The sequence below is a fragment of the Mya arenaria genome, chromosome 14, assembly GCF_026914265.1.
Source record: "Mya arenaria isolate MELC-2E11 chromosome 14, ASM2691426v1".
NCBI classification, from domain to species: Eukaryota; Metazoa; Mollusca; class Bivalvia; order Myida; family Myidae; genus Mya; species Mya arenaria.
This window is the reverse complement of record NC_069135.1, coordinates 63,150,888-63,175,576: the sequence shown is the minus strand read 5'-3', so window position 1 is coordinate 63,175,576 and position 24,689 is coordinate 63,150,888. Positions and strand designations below refer to the sequence as shown.

Genomic DNA, 24,689 nt, shown 5'->3' with positions numbered 1-24,689 from the left:
CTCAATTGTCGTCTTAAGGTGGTCACTAATTGAAAGTTTTATTCAAATCGCATACTTGTCTTAAGCGAATGACAAAGTTTTGGACGGGAGACGAAAGCGGGTCGGACGGATAAAAGTCATGAGTGAGATTCATATCTTGTCCTACTTAAGATGGTAAAGCGTATGCAAATTTAGTTTTTACAATTGTAATTGCCGCGGGATATTCGGGATGGATGCAGATCCCCGGAAAGAAGGCACCCCAGGCTTCAGGATCAGCTTCTGGCATCACGTTCTGCATGCCTTGGCAGACGATTGGAAGAACATCCTTCCTAATGTATTAAGTCCCGTCTGCAAAGAGTTGCAAAGGGGTCGGTCATATTTGGTAGGCTAAATATGACTGCTAAATAATATAATTTTCTCTAGAACAAGCATAAGGGAAATAGACACTTAAATGTATCATATGATTCATAAGGATTAACGGAGATGCTAAAACTTTAACATATGCCTTTAAAACCAGATTTTGTTATCGAATAATCATTACTTCAATCGGCAATAAATAGCGGACCATGATAAACCGGGATTTATCATCTGAACTTGTTGATCACGCAGCCCGGTATCAACATAACCCGGGTACCGGGTTTTAGCACCAACCATGATAACCTCCCTTATTTCTTATCAAGGAAGTAACTACTTTCGTTTTGGAAGACGCCTGAAATTCGTTGACTATCCAAACTGCAACTATTTAAATAATACAACCTCTTGTGAAAGTAATGAGTTGTGTTCTTAACATATTCGAGTAACTATCGGAAAGGACTTTCTTCAACAGTCAACAAAAGTAAGTAGAAAATAGTAATAGTTCGGGTGGTGGTTAAACCCGGTATCCGGTATCAATATTGGGAAAATCCGGTATCTCAGTTTATGATACCTGATTATATCGATATCGGGTGTTTCGTCATAGTCGATAATATTCTCTTAAGTAATCCCGGTATCGATAGGTCCGGTATCAATGTCCACAATAATCAGCTATGACTTTGAATATCTTAAAAAACAACAGAAAACAGATTTTGAATTCAAGAACAAAAAATAGTACAATTAACATGCATTAGTAGGTTGACAGTCACCTTAAAATTACACACTTTTATCAAGCTGTAAATCTTAAATACAATAAATTTTATTTCAATAGTAATTGTCTTTTAATTCTAGTGTGATATTTGGCAGGGACTGGGCTTTTTCACCAAAACTTGTGAAGAGGCCTAGCCTTTTCATTTTGGGAAAATTAAACGCGTGAAATTCTGCAAATTGGGAAAATTAAATGCGTAAACGTCTCAGAATGGGAAATTCCACATATGATATAAACACGTGTCAAGGTATCCATATAAAACTTGGAACTCATGTTACAAACAAGGCTCATATAGCATACATGTGAGTCTATATCTAAATGACCTTTTCAATATGAAATGTGTACAAACACTCCACAGGGTCAAGTTTGAAAGGTCTGAAATGTATGGACTTCCAATTGATACGCATGTAGATCTTACTGGTGAGAAATCACTTTTTTCACATGACGCAAGAGAGAGACAAGTTTTAACCTTCATAGAGTTGATTCTAAATCGAGTTAAAGAATTGATAACAATATACGGACTAATTGGTCCTCAAATAACGTTTAAATTATACAAAATTCTTCTTATGTTAACTAAAAAAGATAAAAAGAATTTGCTCGAACATAATTAATTATTATTGTAAATTTTTGAAGTAAGATCTTCCTTTTTGGGAAAAATATCTGGCAATTGTGAAAAAAATATCTGGAAATTGGACAAATATGCTTTTTTCCAATTGTGAAGTAGCCTAATTTTGGCCCCTAGCAAAGAAGGTGAAAAAGCCCTGTTTGGGGAATAGATTTGGAAAGAAATAATTCATTTTAATGAACACCCAGTGTGTGTTGATCTTAAAAAGTTAAAGTGGAATAGGTCTTATATGTATGCAAAATCGTATACAATAGTTTTGCAATTCTGTTGTCTACATGCCTTAAAAACATGTCTTTGCTGGTGTATGTGTTGTTATGGCAATGGGCTTGTAAAGCTTAGATCAAAATAAATAGTCTGTTTTGGTCTGATTTCAAATATAACAGCTACAAACATGCCTATCTGAGAAAGGTTCTGTTCATTCCAAACATGAGGAAATTATAAGTACAGTGAAACGGTTGAGAATGTATATATATCTTATAATATTTTAACTTCAGGTATATGCGGCATGATAACTCCCCGCTGTGCATCCCTTGTTTATTGCACTTGTCTCACAGCATGGGGTCATTTTCCTGTGTATCTGTTAATTGGTACATGGCATTTTAAAGTTGACACTTTCAGACTAGATAATCACATTGTCCGACTTATATATATCAAATTATTGTATAAACAATATACATAACTAAATGAATTAATCAGAGTTATAAACAAATACGAGTAAATATTTTAACACTCGTAAGTGTTTTAATATTAATAAATACACAATTATGATCTGACGTTTACGGGCTCTGAAGTAATCAGTTATACTGACCCATGAAAGAACTTGTCATAAAAGACTAATCAAAGGGCTAATTGGTTTTTCTTATTGCTGCCTTAAACCCTATGTCATTTGTGGTTTCATTCAAAAATGCCGTTCCGAAAACTACTTCACAACATGCCTTGTTTTCGATGCACAAATTTCTCCCTATAGAAATATACGAATACATCAAGAAATGAAATATTGTGTAAATCGTGTGACTGTACATAATTGTAACAGAACACTTTCTCGTTTAGTATTTCCAAAATACATAGAACTAAGAAAAACTCAAAGCAACATATTTTGTACTGAATAAAAAAAGACACTTTAATCATATAAAATTCTTTATAATATTAATAGCATTATTTAAGTGCTAACTGCTATAATTTTAAAAACAATTCGGTGTAGCATAATATTTTATTAAAACATTTTCTTCAGATTTAAAAAGAAATCAGAACTTTCTATAATAAAGTGGTATATATGCAAAATAAATATTGCTATAAACATTTTATTGTTTGATGCAATTAAAAAATGGAATGAACATCCCGACACTGGCGCTCACACATTCATTAATTGGCAACACGTGTGACACGTGTCATAAAGGGCTTCATATCACCATTAGTTTATGTTAGAGTAACTTGAAAATGGCACAATTATGATTCCGGATTATGTTGGTACCAGGTTTAACGTCACAGTCGATACCGGGTAATATATAATACTCTCTTCAGAAATCCCGGTATCGATAGGCCCGGTATCAATGTCACTGGACTTAGAAAGACTTTCATTTATTCCGACATTTTTATGTTTCCATGTTGCCAACAGTTTGCCGTACCAAAAAGCTTACAAGGAATCCTGGCCTTTGTTTGGACTAAGTTTTAGGGCAGGTTTAAGTTTTAGTCCAAGTTGGGATTTTCACTTATAAGTCCAATACCATTCATTCAATTGACTTAATACTTCACACAGTTGTTCAGAGCCATTACATAAGGAGGTAAGATAACTCCATGGGCCGTATTCAATAAGCATCTTAATAATATTTTTCAACTAAGTGAAAAATTGCCATTTTTTCTAATTTGAATTTTAAGAAAACGAACAATGTTTGTACAACAAAATATGAAAATAAGCAAGAAAATGGTCTAAACAATATATGCATATAAATCTGATGACAAGTAGCGGGTATTTAAAATAATCTTTGTCAAAAGTTACGAATTCTCACTTAGTCGAAAATATTAACTAAGATGCTTATTGAATACGGCCCCATATTATCTTTTATTCAAATTATGGCACCTGATTGACTATGGAACTTAAGTTAAAGTTTTAGGGCATGTTGGGGTATCTATTAATAACTTCTATACCTTTCATTCAATTGACTTTATACTTCACAAAATTGTTCAGAACCATCACACAATGAGGTTACATTATACCATATTATCCTTAATACAAGTAATTGCCCCTGCTTGACTTAGGTCAAAGTTTAAGGGCAAGTTAAAGTTAAGGGCAAGTTGGGATTTTAATAAAAAAAAACTTCTACACCTTTCATTTAATGCACTTAATAAAATTCAAAATTATTGACGACCATCTTACAACAAGAAAAATAACTCCATTTTAACCCTAAATTGATTTTTTTTATTTTTTTTTATTTTAATTTCCTTCTAAAAACACATGTTTATATTCTTAACCACTTTTTCATAAAGGGAAAACAAGTTATTTGAATGTCTTGCGTCATTGTTCGGGCGGGCTGGTGGGAGGGCAGCATCAAAGGCATCTGATGTATCGAACAATTTTAGCTAGGGTTGACATGAAGAGACGAAACTTGGTATATACGAAGAGACCTTTTATGGGAATGCTTTTGAGGCCCATACGATTGAGGTCAAGGTAACTATTATTAGAAAAAGGGTTGGTATTGAAAAACTTAAGTAAGGGTCTACATATTGTGACCAAACATGGTGTATAGGAAGAGTGTATAGAGACCTTTTCTGAAATTGTGTTTTGGGCCCCGAGATCTCTGGTCTAGGTCAAGGTAACTATTGTTAAAAAAGAAACATGGTAAGTACTGAATAATCAAGTAAGGGTTGACAACGTGTGACCAAACTTGGTATATAGGACAAGTTTATGCAGAGCTTTCATGGTTTGCCTTTTGGGCCCCTAGGGTCAAAGTCACTGTTACTAAAAATAGATTACAGTTTCAGTTATGGTTGACATTTTACCCGGGGTTGGCTGGACCGAAAGCCAAAGTCCAGGCTATTCCCTGGACCTGGGGGGGGGGGGGGGCGTGGTTACAATTGACTGGTGCATTACAATTGGGACGTAAAGACATACATCCCCTATGATTGCCTTTATTCCTCTATTTCAGAGTCTCAATTTGCAGTTGTCCGCTCTCTGCAACTTTGATCGATCTTTCCACATTATACGATACTGTAAATAACAATGTCTCAATTATGATTCATAATTGATAACAAAATGTTCTTTTTAAATTTGTCTACAATGGAAGCAGATAAATTAATCGTTCAAACCCAACCAAATCATCAATGTAATACTTTGCTTTTGTGTGCACATGCTACCTAAATGTAGATTTTAATCAAACTGATAAAACAACAAAGAGAACTAGTCACGAAAATATGTTACACGAATTCCTTTCAACATATTTACTCGAAATGAAAGTATTAATATCACTTTTGAGAATAAAACTATAGATTTACGAAATAGTACTATAAAAATTTCTTATATTCATACGTTTAACAACGATTCAAAGATTACTTACCATTGATAAATACCAAAAGTATGATTTGACTTGCATTATCTTTTTGAAATGGCACAAATACCGCAGTGAATATATAACTAAATAATTTCGTAGATAAAAATCAAATAAACATGAACTGAATCTATTAATTACAGAATAAATTAAAAAATAACCATAAAACTTAAATTGGTTTTATTATTTAATGATAATGAATTTAAATATTTATTAATCGCCAGGGGAAATTACTGCTAGTGAAAGTTGCAACATATGCATTGCTCTCCCTTGAAGCAATACCGAGTATACATCGGGCCAATATCGGACCGATATCGACATATTTATAAAATGGTTTTTGTCCATAAAAAAACAAAAGCTATTGTTTATGTTATAATGTTTAAACATTCGAATTTAAATCATATAGTAGTATTACAAATACAATGTTTCAGTCAATATGCCCATACCGGGCCGATGTGGGGCCGATATCGGCAAACACTGGCCGATATGCCGATATTCAGCCGACATCGGCCCGATATGGTCATGTTTGCTGGGGAGTTACTTGTCAGGCAGCGTGCCCGAGGGTCGGATTTTTCGATCCGGACCGGAGACATGATTAATATTTTTTCTTGCATACCTAAAATAATAAATTTGTTGAAAAATTGACGTAGAAAACGCACTTTTGTACATTTCACCAAAAAGCGCGTGCGACATTGTGTACTGACGTCACAAAGCGCAGTAATTTTAAATCAAGTGCTATCGACCTCAAATAGTTTCTTTAAAATCGCGCCTTTACGATTATTTATTTTCAATTTTAATTTTAAGTATTATATACCTATATTTTTGATTACGCTTTATTGAAGTTGCATAACTTTTCATAAACCATACAATAAAAGAAATAAGAAGTGGCGCGTTGTTGCGCGTGACTCATCTTACATGGGGGTGTTAGATGAGTTATTCCAGCACCGGTCACATGACCGGAATCACACATCAAGTATGCAAGAAAATAAATTAAGTACGAAAATAAACAAGACCAATCACAGAAGTGATGAATACCGCACGACGCCTACACACAGGATGGTATTACATATACTTGAATCAGGCAAATATTGAATGTAACAATAGTGATATATCCTTAAATATAATAATATGAAGCTCAGGTATCAATTCTTATTTTCAACGCGATCAATCCTAAATATTCAACATAGGAGGAATTTTAATTCTGCAAATATGCTAGAATTATATTAACTGATAAGCTCTAACTTAAATAATTGATAAAGATTACCATTGATAAATTTCTTCTAAATCACGTGAAAATTAAGTTAATGGCATAGTTATGAAATGGACATGAAAGCGAGCCAGACGTATACAAGTTGCGACGAGTGCGATTAATATCTTGTCGTACTTTACCTCGTTAAGTGTAAGCTAATGTAGATCTAACAATTGAAAATGCATATACGGGATGGATGCAGTGCCCGGAAAGAAGGCACCCCAGGCTTCCAGATCAGCTTCTGGCTTCTCGTTCAGCAAAACGCTTACAGCAAATAATCATCGGCATATTGCTATCATTTAGTTCGAACGTGATTTTTTATTTCGGTTTTCGCTGGGTTGGTCTTATTAAGTTCGCTTAATATGTCGCTTATGATTATACTTCTCTAGAGATTAAGCGAAAGGGAAAAAAACACTTAATGTATCATATGATTAAAAATGGTTAACGGGTGGTGATACCTTGAAATATGCTTATATAACCATGGTTCGTTATACGATAACCATTACTTCAATAGGCAATAAATTACGGATCATGTTTTAATTGATTATTTGATGTCATTTATCACGCAGCCCGGTATCAACTCAATCCGGGTACCGGATATCGGGTTCTAGCACCAGCTATGATAACATTTCTTATCAAGAAATTACTACTTTCGTTTTTGAAGACGCCTATAATTCGTTGACTCTATCTCTTTCTCTCCAAACATTAAATATTAAAATCATAGAAGACAACCACTTATGAAATTAGTGATTTGTGTTCTTCAGATATTCGAGCGACTATCGGAAAGGACTTGCTTTCAAGCGTTAACAAAGGTTAGTTTAAAATAGTATTTTTATAGGGGGCGGTGCCAGGATTTAAAGATAGTGAGTGCCCACTTGAGGTAGCCACACTAGGTGGCGTTCAGAAAGACTTTTATTTTATTGCGACATTTTTATGTTCCCATGTTGCCACCAGTTTGCCGAAACAGAAAAGCTTAAAAAGAATCATGGCCTTTGTATGGATTAACAACTGGGGGCACAAATAAGAACGCGCAGCTCACTCAGAAACGAATTCATACATGTACATATGCGCCAAATATACCTTCAGCTTGAAATAGTGCATTCTTTCGAGATATTTGCACATTTTCTCCACTGTATTTCAACCATGGTCAGTTGTAAAATTTGATTACGGGGTTGTGTGGTTGACAGCAAAAATCACAAGCACAAGCTCCTGGGTGGGAGCGCACCGATCGCATGCCCACTTAATTTGGCAATGCTTTTAATTTTTTAATATAGGAGAAAAAGATAATAAAATATGGCTAAAATGCACCATTTCACTTAGAAATTATTATTTAACTTTCTTGGTGGAGTACCTCCAACTCACGTCAAAAATTAATTCAAATGAATTCGGTTCTAAGCGAGGCGCATGTCAAAATGTTACGCCCCTTTATTACGCCGCCTGGAACGTCAATTCCTGGATCAGCTCCTTTAAATCGTTTCGAACTTAGTAAACCGAGTGTATATTTGACAATCAAGTTATGATTTTAGACTCAAGATGGATGCAGTCTCAGGGAAAATGGCACCCATGGGAACAGGATCGGTCTCTGACCATACTTTCTGCCAGCCATGCGCGAACGATGACAAGACCATCCCTCCTGATGTCTTCTGTACCGTCTGCAAGGAGTTCCTGTGTTCCAACTGTGCCCGAGTACACAGGAACATGAAGTTTACCAAAAGCCACCCTCTTCAGGACAAGAGTACCATGCCTTCTTCACTCCAACCAGAGAGTGAGAATAAGCATTTTACGGAAACATGTCAACGCCATGCCGAAGAGTTCATAAAATACTTTTGTCCGAATCACGAGACACTTCTGTGTGGAGACTGCTTGGCTGAGAAAGAACACAGCTCATGCACTATTGAAAGGATTTCTCAAGTGGCAAAGCGGTACAAGGAGGGCCCAAAATACAACGGTCTGAAGGCAGGACTTGTCCAGGTGGTCAATGACATTGGCAACCTTTCAGACAACATACAAGCGAGCATGAAATATATTGATGAAGAGAGCTTTACAAATATCAATGCACTTCGAAAGTTCAGGAATGATATCAACCAATACCTGGATAAGAGGGAACAAGAGTTACTGGAAGAAATTGAGCAGAAGAAACAAAAATCACAAAGCCTGTTGAGTGAACTAAAATCAAATTGCCAAGACATACAAGCTGCCACTGAGAAGCTCAAGGCTGAGCTACAAGCCAAGGAGGTCAACAGTAACCAGTTGTTCATATCTGGAACAAGGGCAATTAAGGAGTTAGTCGGTTTTCAGTCAGCCCTTAAAGACATCAGAGGTAAAAATAGTGTGTCATACTTCAAGTTCACAAGGGACCCCACCACAGAACAGCTGCTGGCTTCATGCACAGCAATTGGCAGAGTGGACCAGGTGGCGTCAGATTTGGCAGACCAGGTGGCGTCAGATCTGGCAGACCAGCAGACAAAACCTCAGGTGTCAGGTAAGCAACGCAAAGCAGTTATTTCACAATTAGGTTTCATGTTTTATTTAAATCTTTTATTTTACGCCATGTGACTTTATTGCCCTCCATTCTCCACGTCACTTGGGATTTATATAATTTCCTTTAAAACAGAAGTTAATCCAGAATCGGAAGCGTGTGCTTGAACGTGTGTGTGTGTTCATGTGTTTTGTGCCTGTGAGTGTTCTATGTGTTCTGTTTAATATTGAATTACTTATCTGCAGTGTAAAGTAAACAGCGTATGTCTTGGTATGACCTCAAAATGCGTTATTTTCAAACACTGCATCAATTCACTTTATTTCCGTTTTTCAGACTATTTTAAGAAGGTATAAACATTTATTAATGGTACAGCGTTGTCATCATAGGTAGCAGTATCGGTCAGAGATTATTTCATATATTTATATCTATTATTAAAAGGTCTCTGTATTATATTATAGCTAGCATAGGCGGCAGTTTCAGTCACAGATTTATTATATTTGTTATATATATTAGGGATGGCAACGAGTACCCGAGTAGTCGAGTACTAGATCAATCAACAGAGTACCCGAATACCAAATCACTACTCGAGTACACAGTATACTTTTTTATGACTGATGGGTACTTCCCTCTATGGTTAAACTGTTTGCATCCCTGACTGATACTACACCCTATGGTCACACTGTATACTTCTCTGACTGAAACTGGTTCTTATGCATAACTTAACACTATTTCTCTGACTGATTCTGACCCCTATGGTTTAACCATATACCTTTCTGGCTAATGTTACACCTTATATTTCTCTGTGTGATAGTTTCCCCTGAGGTTACACCGTATTCTTCTCTGCCTAGATACTATCTCATCTGGTTACACCATATACCTCTCTGACTGATACTAAATTGTTGTGGTTACACCGTATTTTTCTCTGATAAAATATTTTCCAAGTGGTTACAACGTATACTTCCCTGCCTATACTTACCACCATGGTTACCCCGTATTTTTCTCTCACCGATAATGCCGACTATGGTTACACCGTATATAGTCTTCTCGGACTGATACTGCCCCCTATGGTCACACAGACCAGCAGACAAAACCTCAGGTGTCAGGTAAGCAACGCAAAGCAGTTATTTCACAATTAGGTTTCATGTTTTATTTAAATCCTTTATTTTACGCCATGTGACTTTATTGCCCTCCATTCTCCATGTCACTTGGGATTTATATAATTTCCTTTAAAACAGAAGTTAATCCAGAATCGGAAGCGTGTGCTTGAACGTGTGTGTGTGTTCATGTGTTTTGTGCCTGTGAGTGTTCTATGTGTTCTGTTTAATATTGAATTACTTATCTGCAGTGTAAAGTAAACAGCGTATGTCTTGGTATGACCTCAAAATGCGTTATTTTCAAACACTGCATCAATTTACTTTATTTCCGTTTTTCAGACTATTTAAGAAGGTATAAACATTTATTAATGGTACAGCGTTGTCATCATAGGTAGCAGTATCAGTCAGAGATTATTTCATATATATATCTATTATTAAAAGGTCTCTGTATTATATTATAGCTAGCATAGGCGGCAGTTTCAGTCACAGATTTATTATATTTGTTAAATATATTAGGGATGGCAACGAGTTCCCGAGTAGTCGAGTACTAGATCAATCAACAGAGTACCCGAGTACCAAATCACTACTCGAGTACACAGTATACTTTTATGATTGATGGGTACTTCCCTCTATGGTTAAACTGTTTGTATCCCTGACTGATACTACACCCTATGGTCACACTGTGTACTTCTCTGACTGAAACTGGTTCTTATGCATAACTTACACTAATTCGCTGACTGATTCTGACCCCTATGGTTTAACCATATACCTTTCTGGCTAATGTTACACCTTATATTTCTCTGTGTGATAGTATCCTCTGAGGTTACACCGTATTCTTCTCTGCCTAGATACTATCTCATCTGGTTACACCATATACCTCTCTGACTGATACTAAATTGTTGTGGTTACACCGTATTTTTCTCTGATAAAATATTTCCCAAGTGGTTACAACGTATACTTCCCTGACGAATACTTACCCCCATGGTTACCCCGTATTTTTCTCTCACCGATAATGCCGCCTATGGTTACACCGTAGTCTTCTCGGACTGATACTGCCCCTGTGATCTCACTTTATACTTCTCTGAGTGATACTGCCCCCTATGGTCACACCGTATTCTTCTCTGAATGAAACTGCCCCCTATGGTTACACCGTATTCTTCGCGGACTGGTACTGTCCCTGTGGTAACACTTTATACTTCCCTGAGTGATACTACACCCTATGGTCACACAGTATACTTCCTCCGACTGATACTGCCCCTGTGGTACACTGTATACTTTCTCTGACTGATACTGACCCTATGGTCACACTGTATACTTCCTCTGACTGATACTTCCCCTATGGTACACCGTTTACTTTCTCTGACTGATACTGCCCCTATGGTCACACAGTATACTTCCTCCGACTGATACTGCCCCTGTGGTACACCGTATACTTTCTCTGACTGATACTGACCCTATGGTCACACTGTATACTTTCTCTGACTGATACTGACCCTATGGTCACACAGTATACTTCCTCCGACTGATACTGCCCCTGTGGTACACCGTATACTTTCTCTGACTGATACTGACCCTATGGTCACACTGTATACTTCCTCTGACTGATACTGCCCCTGTGGTACACCGTATACTTTCTCTGACTGATACTGCCCCTATGGTCACACTGTATACTTCCTCTGACTGATACTGCCCCTATGGCCACTTTGTATACTTTCGCTGACTGAAACTACACCCTATGATCACACTGTAGACTTCTCTGACTGATACTGCCCCCTATGGTTACACTGTAACTTCTCTGACTGATACTGTTTCCTATGGTTAGACCGTATACTTCTCTGAATGATACTGCCCCCTATGGTTACACAGTGAACTTCTCTGACTGATACTGCTCCATATTGTTACACCGTACAGTGATGCTGCCCCCTATGCTGGATGTTTATTCATAAAAATAACCTTAGGACTTGTTTGTGATTAATATCCAAATAAGAGAGGCATGAAGTATTTTAGTGTCAGTATGATCACTACTTGTGTGTTATGACAAAGCAGGTGATTATCATTAAAAATAACGGGCGAAAATAAGAAGGGCGGGAAACTGGAAACGAACTGGGGGGCTTTTACATCTTATTGGGTGTTTCACAAACTATGACACCAAGATTTTGCAAAGTATTTACTGTAATAATCTTTTGATTTCATTCAAATTTAAAGTGTGTTTATATACATTTACGTATTCAAAATGGAGGATTAATTTAAACACACTTTTGAGTATGATTTTTCTAATGCCAATTGAGTTAACAACACTTTTTTATCACCAAAACTAAGTTATAAGTTTCAGATATATATGAAAAACACAACACGCGGCATTTGTAGTTTATCATATTGATTATGTTTTAACAATTTACTTAGTTCATATTTGAAAACAATTCAAGACAATTTATTATTAGCTTTGTAAACATGCCCATGGTTTATTTCTTATATTGCTTCATACATGCACTTTCTGTCAAGGTCATAGACACATCTATTGATAGATGCGTTTATTATGAACAGATCTAAGTTTCCTAAATGTTGAAGACAAGCGAAGCGGACATAAATACACTCTAGTGCAAGTTGTTGTTCATCAAAAGTTTTATTTCGATATTTCAGCCTTAAACCAGAGCCGTGCAGACCTAAGCCAGTCCCAGTTTAGTAAGCTGCCTGACGTCCCAGTAAAGGCATCAAGTGACACCTGTAACTGCTTCCTGTTCCGTGTGGCCCTCCTGCCAGGGGACAGTCTACTGCTGTCTGATTACAACAATCGCTCATTAAAGCTGGTTGACACCACGAATAACAAGCTGGTGTCTCAGGTGAATCTGCCAGGTGCGCCGTGGGGCCTGTGCCTTTTGCCCGGGGATAGGGCAGCCGTCACTCTGCCTTGGGAGAAGAAGATACAGTTCGTTTCTACTCAGGAAAATGTCACGCTACAGGATGTTGTTAAAGTGGATGGACTATGTCATGGAATAGATTTCTGTGATGACAACTTGATAGTGTCCTTCTCCTCCCCAGGTAAGATTGTTTTGATGGACATGAAGGGAAAAGTGAAGACGAGTGTTGACAAAGACAGCAGTGGAAAACCTTTGTTTCTGTATCCGTCGTATCTGACAGTGACTAGGGAGAGCCAAACTAACGTCGTATATGTCACAGACGGGAACACCAACACCATAACCAAGCTGAGCATGTCACTCGAGGTGCTCCAGACCTACCAAGACCCGATACTGAGATCACCATGTGGTCTAACAGCCGTCGCAAACAACCAGCTACTCGTGGTTGGGAGGGACAGTCACAGCATCCTGTTTCTGGACACGCACACCGGCAGGATAACCCAACTGCTTGGGAAGGATGAGGGAATAGAGTGGCCATACAGTATGTCTTACTGCCCACAAAAGAAAATGGTGTTTGTAACATGCTGCTGTGGCAACACACCTGAATTGGACAACTTCGTGAAAGTCTTCAAAGTTGTGTAACAGTTGAAATTATTCATTTCAAATATTGTATAATAATGTCTTTGTGAAAATTCAAACGTTTTCAATTTTAAAGTTGTATTTTAATAATAAAATAATGGTAATTCTGTTATATTTTATATGCCACAAAGTGCGGCTTACTGTTCACAGAAAAGTATTATGTTTGTCACACCCAGTCATCGCAATAGACCTGAATTTGAATTTTCGTGATTATATTCATCTTAGTACAGGTTATTATCAAATTATAATGTAATCTATATATCCTGTGTGAACTAAATGTAGCAATGCAATGTGTCGTACAATACTGACAAATATGTTCATAAATTCTGTATATATTCTAATCAAATCCACGTTGAAAGGTTTGACTGAATGTTTGACGTTTGAATTATGTTGGCTTTTAATAGTTTTCAAAAGTGACAACTCGTGTTATATTCTGTTATAAGAAATGAGTATTTGTATTTTTAGTTGAGGAGTAAGTAGCTGATTGTGTATGAAATATACCCACAGAATGGCTTCTTTCCGCATGAGAACGAATTAAGACATTATTTTACAGTCGCCAAATTTGATTTTAAGCAAAAAATGAATTCACGTGCGAACGGTCTACGGCCCTCAAAATGATGATCGATAATCGACCGGGGCCGCAAAACTAATAATCGCTGAGTCATGCAAAACCCTTAAGTGATTATATTGAAATTTCACGTACCTATCCTCATACATTGCTTGAATAATTTATAAACATTGACCTAAGTGTGATTGTTTTCACAAATATGATAATAATATGTATACAGACATTTACTAATGTGCCACTTGTTTCCTTATGATGACTAATCAAAATATACTAGATGCCAAACGACTGTATAAATTATGTTATGTAATAAACGATTTAAAGGAACTCGCTCATATTTATGGACCCAAAATAGTTTCCAAGTAATTCATTTGAAATGACTTATATCATAACTAGTTTACTTTTGATACCGAAATTGCAGCAAACAAATATAATTAAAATAAAAAAAAAAAATTTGGTCACGCTGGTAGAGCCAAAAAAATATATAACCGATATATTAACTCTTCGACCACTGGGACTCATACTTGGAATTATACGCAAATCTCTGGATATTCTAACCTTTCTTATATACATTGAAAGTATCACGTGATAATATCATTCAACCAATATCACTACAGTCTTTTGCTGATTTTAGCATATATTAACATTTGTCAAAGGGGTGCAGCTGTCTTAGTTTTAAACTCCTGATGAGTTGACATAATCATATTCGTATTTAAAATAAAATCCGGAAAAGTGCATTCAACCATGAACGAGTCCCATTAAAATAAAAAAAATGTTGTGTGGCCTGCGTATAAAAACGGCCGTTTGTCCGGCATCGTAAGCATTACATACGCCCATTTAAGCTAAACTTGAATAAGCAAATTAAATGATGGTCAAAATTCGCAATATTTTATCCTTAAACAGCCCAACAATGGTTGATCATTTTTTTGCACATTTTAGAATAACCATACGCTATTTAACACAATTATGTGGTGGCATATAACTGCCGTAAGATAACCTGATAGGTTCGCGAATTGTTTCGTGTTAAAACCTTATTTTTCGCGATAATTTACCGGCTATATAGTTAATATTGCGATACATTTTCGATGAGATACATATCTAAAAACAGGCTTGAAAGCGCTCAAAACTGCCACCAATGGTGTCAACTGCAGACCTGGATTAAGGGTACACTTAGACACACAAAACATGATTCAAATGTGTTATGGTACATAAAGACAAGCTCAAAATCTGCAAACGTTGGGCAAAGGTGACAAGGTACAGACTGAGGCCGACCGTGGGCATCCAGGAAGATGGAGGTGGGCAGTAGTCATAAGCCCAGGTCAGCTCCCCCGGGAGTGTTTGTTGGCTACACTGTGAATCCAAGAAACCCAGGGGTTGTCCGTTCCAATCGGTAGGCAGGAAGAGTTATTGAATGTTGTGCCCTCATCATCCTTAAAACAGTAACCGCAACTGAGGTCCACCATACAGTCATTACACGTCCTGTAATAAACAATCATAAATAACTATCAGTTTGGCAATATAATACCCGCCAAATCTAGACGGTTCGCGGTGCTGAAATCCCGCCAATAGTTATAGTGTTGATGCATATTCGCCCTGGTGTGTAAATCAGTAAAAGTGTCTTATGCACACATTGATCCAATAAAGTTCATTTTAACACACAACTTTTAATAAGAATGAAAAGTGCTCTGCTCTGGGTTCAACGTAGGTGGTGTGTAACCTGAATTATACCATACGGTATGGGTTTCTAATATATATGACGTTAGCATGCTAAGCAAGTGCTCTCAAATCAACTGGCATCAGTGTTAATGATGTTTATATGAACACATTGCATTACTAGTTTTTAGTATATAATAAAGGTACGCATTGTCGCTGAACTGGACAAAGGCCACCAACATACAGCCTCATGAAATCTTCTGTAATAGGACATTAATTTCTGGTAAACATGGAACTGTACATATTGGTATTTCAATGAGGATCACATATAAAAAAAATAAATAAGGTTTAGCTCAGAAAATCGTTTAAAGAATTATCATAATAATCTATGCTCGAACGTATCAGTCTATACTTAACTTAAGAGTAAAATTATTGAAAGTTTTTGTTTGTCCAGGGTTATCCTTTCACAAGTAAATATCTCCATTTATAAATTTATATGTGTGAATATTTTATTAGATTTCCAACGCTACTCGGTGAATATTATGTAATTAAAGATGCACTTTTACTCCAAAATATGTACCACAATTAATGCAATTGTTTTAATATATTAAACGGATTAGTAAATATGCAAAATCGCGGTACTTATGAAAAACACTGTGTTTATTTTGAAAGAAAGATGCGGAAAACACGGAATTTCTATTTAATGAGATTATAGTTGATCATTGTAATGCTTTAAGCATTCACAAGTCATTTAATATTTGTGCGTTTTAACCTATTAAATACACAGTTATAATATTGTTATTTGTTATTATTATGTCCATAAATGCTTAATTTCGTACAAAACAGAGATTTGTTTTACCTTCGACGCACGATCCATTCCTGTATTTGCAAGCTTCCGATTTTTGTTCCATATATAGAGGCCCTGTGCTTAATTAATGAAACCGTATAGCGAAAGGATGAAAGAAGCTTGTAAAACGGCCACATTTTCAGATTACTAAGAGTAATATGTATATATTTTGAAAACAACGCTTAATCTAGAACTGCAATGTAAATGCTTTTCAAAACATTGCGCAACAAACATTGACTGTGTTCTTTAATACATATATAAATGTATATGCAAAACTTCGCATAACCTTGGGAACTTTATCCTGAGCTAGTTTTAAAGAAACCATCCTTCTTCAAGTGACAAAATACTGTTTTATCAAACATTGTTTATGTTATTTGAAAGTATTTGAAAGAAGATATATATTTATAAGCGAAACACTAAAATATGTAAGACTTAAAAAATATCTCAAAATATACATGATATATATACGTGTTTTAACAATATCAGCAAATACATGCATTGGCCAAAATGTGAACAATATGCCCGTTTACCGAATAACCATTTAGAGCAACCCCAGATATATGTACAGCATGATCAGTGTTTCACTAAGTAAAGTTTGAAATACAGTCGAACCCCGATGGCTCGAATTCGCTTGGCTCGAATTCCTCGTTGGCTTTAACCCGATGTAAAGGACCTATTTCCTTTAACTGAAGGTAAATATCTCGCTTGGTTCGAATTTTCCGAGGCTCGATGCATGTTTTGCGGATCCCTGTGAGTTCGAGCCAACGGGGTTCGACTGTATATGGAATATGAACATATCTTCGTTTGCTAAATGTTAATTACCAGTGAAGCACTATTTGCAAGTATTTGTTCATTTACAGTTTTATTTCGACTGTTCAGCCTTAAACCAGAGCCCAGCAGACCCAAGTCCCATTTTAGCAAGCTGCCCGACTTCCCAGTAAAGGCATCAACTGTCACGCGTGACTGCTTCCTGACTAGTGTGGCCATCCTGTCGAGGGACAGGCTTCTCCTGTCTGACTGCTACAATTACTCAGTAAAGCTTGTGGACACCCAGACAAAACAGATGGTGTCTCAGGTGAAACTGCCAGGTGGGTCGTGGGACCTGTGTCGTCTGCCAGGGGACAGGGCAGACGTCACTCTGCCTTCGGAGAAGAAGATACAGTTCGTATCTACTCAGGGAAATGTCACACTACAGGATGCTGTTCAAGTAGATGGATGCTGTCGTGGAATAGATTTCTGGGATGACAACTTGATATTGTCTTTCTCCGTCCCATATAATGTTGTGCTGATGGACATGAAGGGAAAGGTGAAAAATGTGTGGACAATGACAGCAGTGGAAAACCTTTGTTTAAGTATTCCTGGAATCTGACAGAGACCAAGGCGAGTCAGACTCCGGTCATATATGTCACAGACCTTGGCACCAACACCATAACCAAGCTAAGCATCTCACTAGAGGTGCTCCAGACCTACCAAGACCCGATACTGAGATCACCGTATGGTCTTGCCTTGCAGCCGTGGGAGACAACAAGGTACTCATGTGTGGGAGAGACAGTGACAACATCCTGTTACTGGACACGCTCACCGGTTCAATAACCCAACTGCTGTGGAAGAAGGAGGATATAGAGAAGCCATAGGGTGTGAGTTACTGTCAACAGAAGAATATGATGTTTGTCACTTGCTGGCATTATGGCAGATATGAATTACAGAATTTCATGAGAGTATTCAAAGTAACGTACCAATTGCATTTACTTAAACATAAATTGATATCATTGTTAAAATGTGGTATATAGCTTTATGAAAATGCATGTTTTCAAGTGTTACTTATGTATAAATTATTTTATTATTTAATTACTTTGCCGATAACTTGAAATAATGTTGAACAGTTGAAACAATTGTTATACTGTTATCTTTGCTCTGTCAACAAGTGTGGCTTACAGTTCATAGAGGATGATGATGTTTGTCACATGCAGTCATCTTGACAGACCTGAATTGGAAAAAAAATCGTGAAGTTTCTTAACAATTGCTTCTACTTTGAATATTTGGGTTATGCTTTAATGACTATGGCACTTGCATTATCACAGATTTACCGTTTTCACATGCTTTCCTAATATTCAAAATCAGTTCATTTTTTGCATTAATCCCTTCAACTCAATCATATAAGATAATTCACAATAAAACTTATCACAATTGTTTGGTAAACTGCCAAATAGCTCATAAAAGCGTTAGTAATGCTTTTATGCATTGAACACTTTCGACCGTAACTGTAAAAGAAATTTATTTTATGATCTGTTGTCAGCAGTCATTACATTTACGACATTGACACAAAAAGAGGATCATTTCCATTTCACGACCAAAAAAATGTCAAAACGACCAATCAGTGAGAGTGCAGCTTTATAAAGATGATGATGTATAAATTGTATTATAATTTAATATGCCTTATTCGGACTAGGGACTAAGCACCAGATGGTCCAAAATCAGTAACTACACTATTTTACCAAAACAGGCTGGAATCGTCAATGCGAGCTAGACGGAGGCTTATTATACATCAGTTTACATGATTCGAACAATAAATGCACCAATCATGTTGCTGTCCCATCTGAGTTTCGTGTTTAGAAATAGTGGATAATCTCTTCCCAGTATAAATCGTATCTTCTTTTGAGCCAAGAAAAATATATCCACGCAATGTTTTTACTAACTGGGATTTGACAACCCAGGTAAATTTAGAAAATGCGCAAAAACTTCGAATTCAAAGATAATGTTTCGTAAGCGCTGTGATACATCAGTAAGTAAATTTCAATGCACTGTACGCAACGAAGGCAGTTTTATTTGTTCGAAATCTTTCTTTGACTGTTGTCTTGTCCCTTTAAAATAGCGGTAATATTGTTATCTTTAAAATGCCGACAAAACAGGTTTTATGAATCGCTGTTGCTTTATCACCATCTATGATAAAATAAACACTCAATATATATGCAAATATCATTTTATTATATTCCTATTACTTTCCTTTTCTATATCCATCAGTGAAAATACAGCAGGCTATATCGGAAAATCCTTGCCACACTATTGTCATTTTCCAAACAAATATAAGCATAGTAGCATGTGTTGAGAGCTTACTTTTTCAGACTGTTTATTGAAGATTTTTTTAAAATATAGAATTGTTAGATGAATAAAATATTGTACCTAATAGAAAAGAAAATAGAGTTATTCAACAATAATCTATACCCCCCCCCCCTCCCAAGTCTGTTTCGATAACTCCAAATCTGATCATGGATATAAGTTTATGAGTGAAGAAAAAAATATCTGCACTATTTTTAAACTTACTCAGATTTACATGGTAGACAACCCAAGTAAATTTCGAATTGGAAAAAAGCGCAAAAACTGCGAAAGAAACATGTTTCGTAAGCGATCTGATACATCAGTGGTAAGGATCAATTCATTATACATAACGATGGAATTTTATGTGTTTGACAAAAAATCCTTGCATATGAATCATCTTGTGTCTCTTTAAGATAACTGTAATATTATTATCTTTACAATGCCAACAAAACATGTCTTATTAATCACAGTTACTTTATCACCTTCATGGATAATGTGATCACTCAATATCAATGCATATATCATTTTATCATATGCCTATAATTTTTATTTGTCCATATCCAACAGTGAAAAGAAAGCAAGCTGTATTGAAAAGTCCTTACCACGCTACTATTATTTGACAAACCCATATAAGCATAGTAGCATGTGTTGAGAGCTTACTTTTGCAGACTGATGTTTGTTCAAGGTTTTTAATATGTAAACGTGTCATTGAAAAACATATTTTTCATGAACATATTATATTTCCCAATCAAATTTATTTGAATGTATTAAATTGCTGATTTGTATTATATTTTAAAAAATGCACCTAATCATTAATTAGTCATTTCCGACGTTGACATTCCGGGAAATGCCGGGTAAAATCTAGGTGCTGTTTCGATGGTTTAAACTATTAAAAAGCTGTGCGTTTAAACATGGGAATAATCAAAGTTGACACAGTACCAGTGGATTATTACGAAAGTACTCCTTTCTGACAACTTGTATCCCTTTTTGTTCGGTTTAAAAACATGCAAATGCAAGGTTTGTTCTTGTTGCTCATGTAAAGTCGTTCAAAAAAAAAACTGAAATGCACATAGATTCTAGAGTAATTCAGGTTTACATAAAACTGTTTATTCACGGTAAATTTCTTTTAAATTCTGTATTTTAATCCAAGGAATGATACACATTAAGACCTTTTCTAGCTGATCATAGTCAGAAATGATGCCTATTAGGGGCTTACTGCCTTAATTGAAGACAAATGATGTGGATACTGATACAATAATGACAATTGATGATGTAATCATAATTTTGTAGATAATAGACTTGTAAAACTTAAAATAAATAATAGTGCTGTAAATTCACAATGTGTTGTTTTTCTTTATATATATGTTGATGTTTTATGCTATAAATTGACCTAATGATGATTTTATAGTGTGTCATTAATTATTTTCTTGTATGTAAATTAGAATATAAATAAATGTAAATAAATCTCAATCAGATTTCCGTGTTTAGTCTTGTATTATAAATAAAATTATCTGTTTAATATCGTTTCGTAAAAACACCCTAATCGTATATCAAAATCCCCTCGAGTTCAGACCAAAATTCCCTGGGAAGCCTCTCATTAATATCGCATGTATGCTGATGGAACATTTGTCTCGAAATTTGTCCGAATGTCTGCAAATAACAGGCATGTCCATGCAATTTTGAGAATAATATTGAGATATGAAAGTGAACAACATTTCCGTTAAAGAAATTTCGACAGTAATATATTAAGATTTCAAAGTGAACAACATTTTCGTTAAAATGTTCTAAGCAATCAGCCTTTTGTTGAAAAATCAGTACTTTTCGAAATGTACAAAGTTAAAGGTGGCAGATATTCCACTTTATTTCCATGATCTTGTATGTAGTGACAATCTAGTCACTTACATACAAAAACACAGCGGCAGTATTCATAAAACTTTTAAAGATAATTTTCGCAGTCAAATTTAAGAAAAGAAGATGCGTTTTTAATATGTAAGTAAATATTTTTGATAAATTGGTTGAAAATAAAGTCATTAAGATATTCTTAACTTATTATATCATATTATATAAGAGGTACATAAGTTAAGAAAATGGCGTAAGTTAAGAAAATGACGTGAGTTAAGAAAATGACTTGAGTTAAGAAAACGACTTGAGTTAAGAAAATGACGTAAGTTAAGAAAACGACTTGAGTTAAGAAAATGACTTGAGTTAAGAAAACGACTTGAGTTAAGAAAACGACTTGAGTTAAGAAAATGATTTGAGATAAGAAAATGACTTGAGTTAAGAAAATGACTTGAGTTAAGAAAATGACTTGAGTATTGAAAACGACTTAAGATGTCATATAAATACCGCATCAGTAACAAATAAATGCAAACCATAATTATACATATAAATCATATAGCATGTATACTGTTGTGTTTTTTTTTCAAAAGGAATCATAAACAGAGTACAACAAAAATATTACTGTAACTAAATGTTCAATAGCGTTACTAACATGTTTTGCCAAACTAAAGAATTCTGTATTGCATTTTTTATATCTGTTAACGAAAGAGCTTTTCTTTGAGCTCGTTATGACGTTTTATCATGTTACAAGCGTTTAGCTTACATTTCATACAAATTATGTTGTTCGATGTATGACCCTTTAAAAATATAAATGAGTCAATTATAAAATGTTAATTTTAATTGAATATTTTTCTTATATACATTTATTCAAATCACGAATATCAAAATTATATTTTATAACATCACAGCTGTGATACTGTTTAATGTATAGAACTGGCCCCAATTACTCGAAAAATCTTTAGCCTGATCAGCCTTAGTATCTTATTTCATTTAACCAAATAATTCATCATAAACTTAAAATAAACAAAATAAATATAATAAATATTGTGATCGGCTTAAAGATAATGAGGATATAATTCGATTTTACAAAATATAGTATGCAATTCAAATTAATTCCTGTTAAAAGGGACTATAAGATTGTTCGAGAACCTGGGTGGGCCCTGCATATCTGTTTCATAGAATAAAGATACAAGACATCAAATATGACCATGCCAAACTGATTCAATGTTTAGTTTTACATTTTCAAAATCAAGGCGCAGGAACAAAACAACAAATGGCCAAAAAATCAGATCTCATATCTTAACAACGAAATGATCCCGATAGCAGACTTCACTAAAAGTCATCATATACATTTACAGGTTCATACAGTTAAATACGTTAGCCTCTCCCAGTGTAAAATATATGTTTTAACATGATAGCAGATTTTACCAATGAAAGTCATCATACACATATGAAGGTTTATACATTTAAACAAGTAAATCTCCAAGCAGGCTTTCTAAAAACCGATCTTTTGCCGGCCTGGACCGATTTTGACTTTGACGTCCGATTTCAGTAACAGAAAATGGCTAAAAAGTTGGTCCGTAGATTAAAATTTGAAATCGGTGTAGTGGTTTTTTATTCAGCCGGGACTGATTAAGATTTCGAACGTTTTGAAGACCTGAGACTCCCAGTGTAGAATAGTTTTGACCTAGATTATTGTTATGCTAGTTATCAACCTCCCGCATAATTGTTTGCTTAATTTTGATTTCGATATATGTTGCTCAACTCACTCTTAAAGTAAATGTCCTTCCCATACAATGATGCTAAACATTGAATCACTTTGGCCTGACTCAAACCAATTAACAAGTTGCACATACAGTCTTATTAAGTTGCAACGCATCATTCAAATATTGCTTGACCCAAACCTATAAACAAGTTGCACAAACAGCCATAATAATTTGCACTGCATCATTTAAATATGGCCAATAAAAAAGTTGCATATATGTAACAGTGTTACAGATGATCATAACAATTTGCTCTGAATCAAATATGTAAAATTTAGGATACATGTAGAAACAATTTGTCAACCTTTCAGCAATAAATGTACATCTGGATCAGCAAAACACGCACAAAACACGTTAAATGTTAAGGACTCTAACATTTTTAAACATATTATATTGCAAAACAATACATTAGCTGACTGTGTCTTTCTAAACTATTCCAGTGTTTTCCCTTAAGCATATCATTCCTTAAAAACTTTCTATAACATAATGAATAGTCACGAACGCATCATAACATAGTTGCTCGAGGGCACGTGCTACACCAATCAACCATGAGCGCGATCAGGGAGTACCCGTGCAACTCGAGCGGAAACGAGCACACAACCGAATGAAAACAATGATAAATAGGACTTCTGTTGTAATCCCCATGTAAACAATAGTACAATTATCCGCATTGCTGTTTGAAATATTCAAGGGCTTTTACCAAAAGCATTTTACAAACAAAACACTTGATGGTTTGTGTACAAGATGTTATAATTTTATCACAGAATTGGAGTTTTACATAAACCCTTAAAATGTTTTAACTCCAATTCGGAACTTTTTCACACGCGAGTTAAAAACACAATAACATGAACAGAACAGAAATGATACAATACAATGATATATACAGGGCCAAGCCCCGTGGTCAAAATTTCGAAAATAAACAATAAAAGGGGAATAAGGTAAGGGTCGAAACCACACAGCCGTAAAAGCACTACAAATAGACGACTATTGCATCAATAAATGATGGAATAATATCGTATTAAAACACTCAGTAAACACGAGTTTACTGGAACACGAGTTAACTGGAGGTGCAAACCAGTTGCACACGTCGATCTTGTCTAAGAATATGATTCTACAAACATACTTTGGAGAAAAAAAAACCCGCTGAACAGATTGAGTTTAAACTGATTAATTTCCTTATTTCTTGACCTGGAAGTCATTATTTCCGTTTTTAGATCTTCTGAAATATGTTGTCTCCTATTAATTATAGCAAATATTTTAATCACAATATATTCACAGTTAAAGTATTGATTTTGTTCACTTAAGATATTCGTGTGACCATACGATAGAAGCGTAAACTAAGGT

At 35.4% G+C, this 24,689-nt stretch overlaps 1 protein-coding gene across 1 annotated transcript; it reads left to right on the top strand.

The window, feature by feature from the left end:
• Positions 1-661: 661 nt before the first annotated feature.
• On the top strand, positions 662-14,430 carry LOC128217599 (uncharacterized). Its single transcript, XM_052924848.1, has 4 exons — positions 662-814; positions 7,280-7,327; positions 8,042-8,997; positions 12,729-14,430. The coding sequence occupies exons 3-4, from the start codon at positions 8,049-8,051 to the stop codon at positions 13,583-13,585; spliced, it is 1,806 nt and encodes a 601-aa protein (XP_052780808.1). The 5' UTR covers positions 662-814; positions 7,280-7,327; positions 8,042-8,048; the 3' UTR covers positions 13,586-14,430.
• Positions 14,431-24,689: the final 10,259 nt, after the last annotated feature.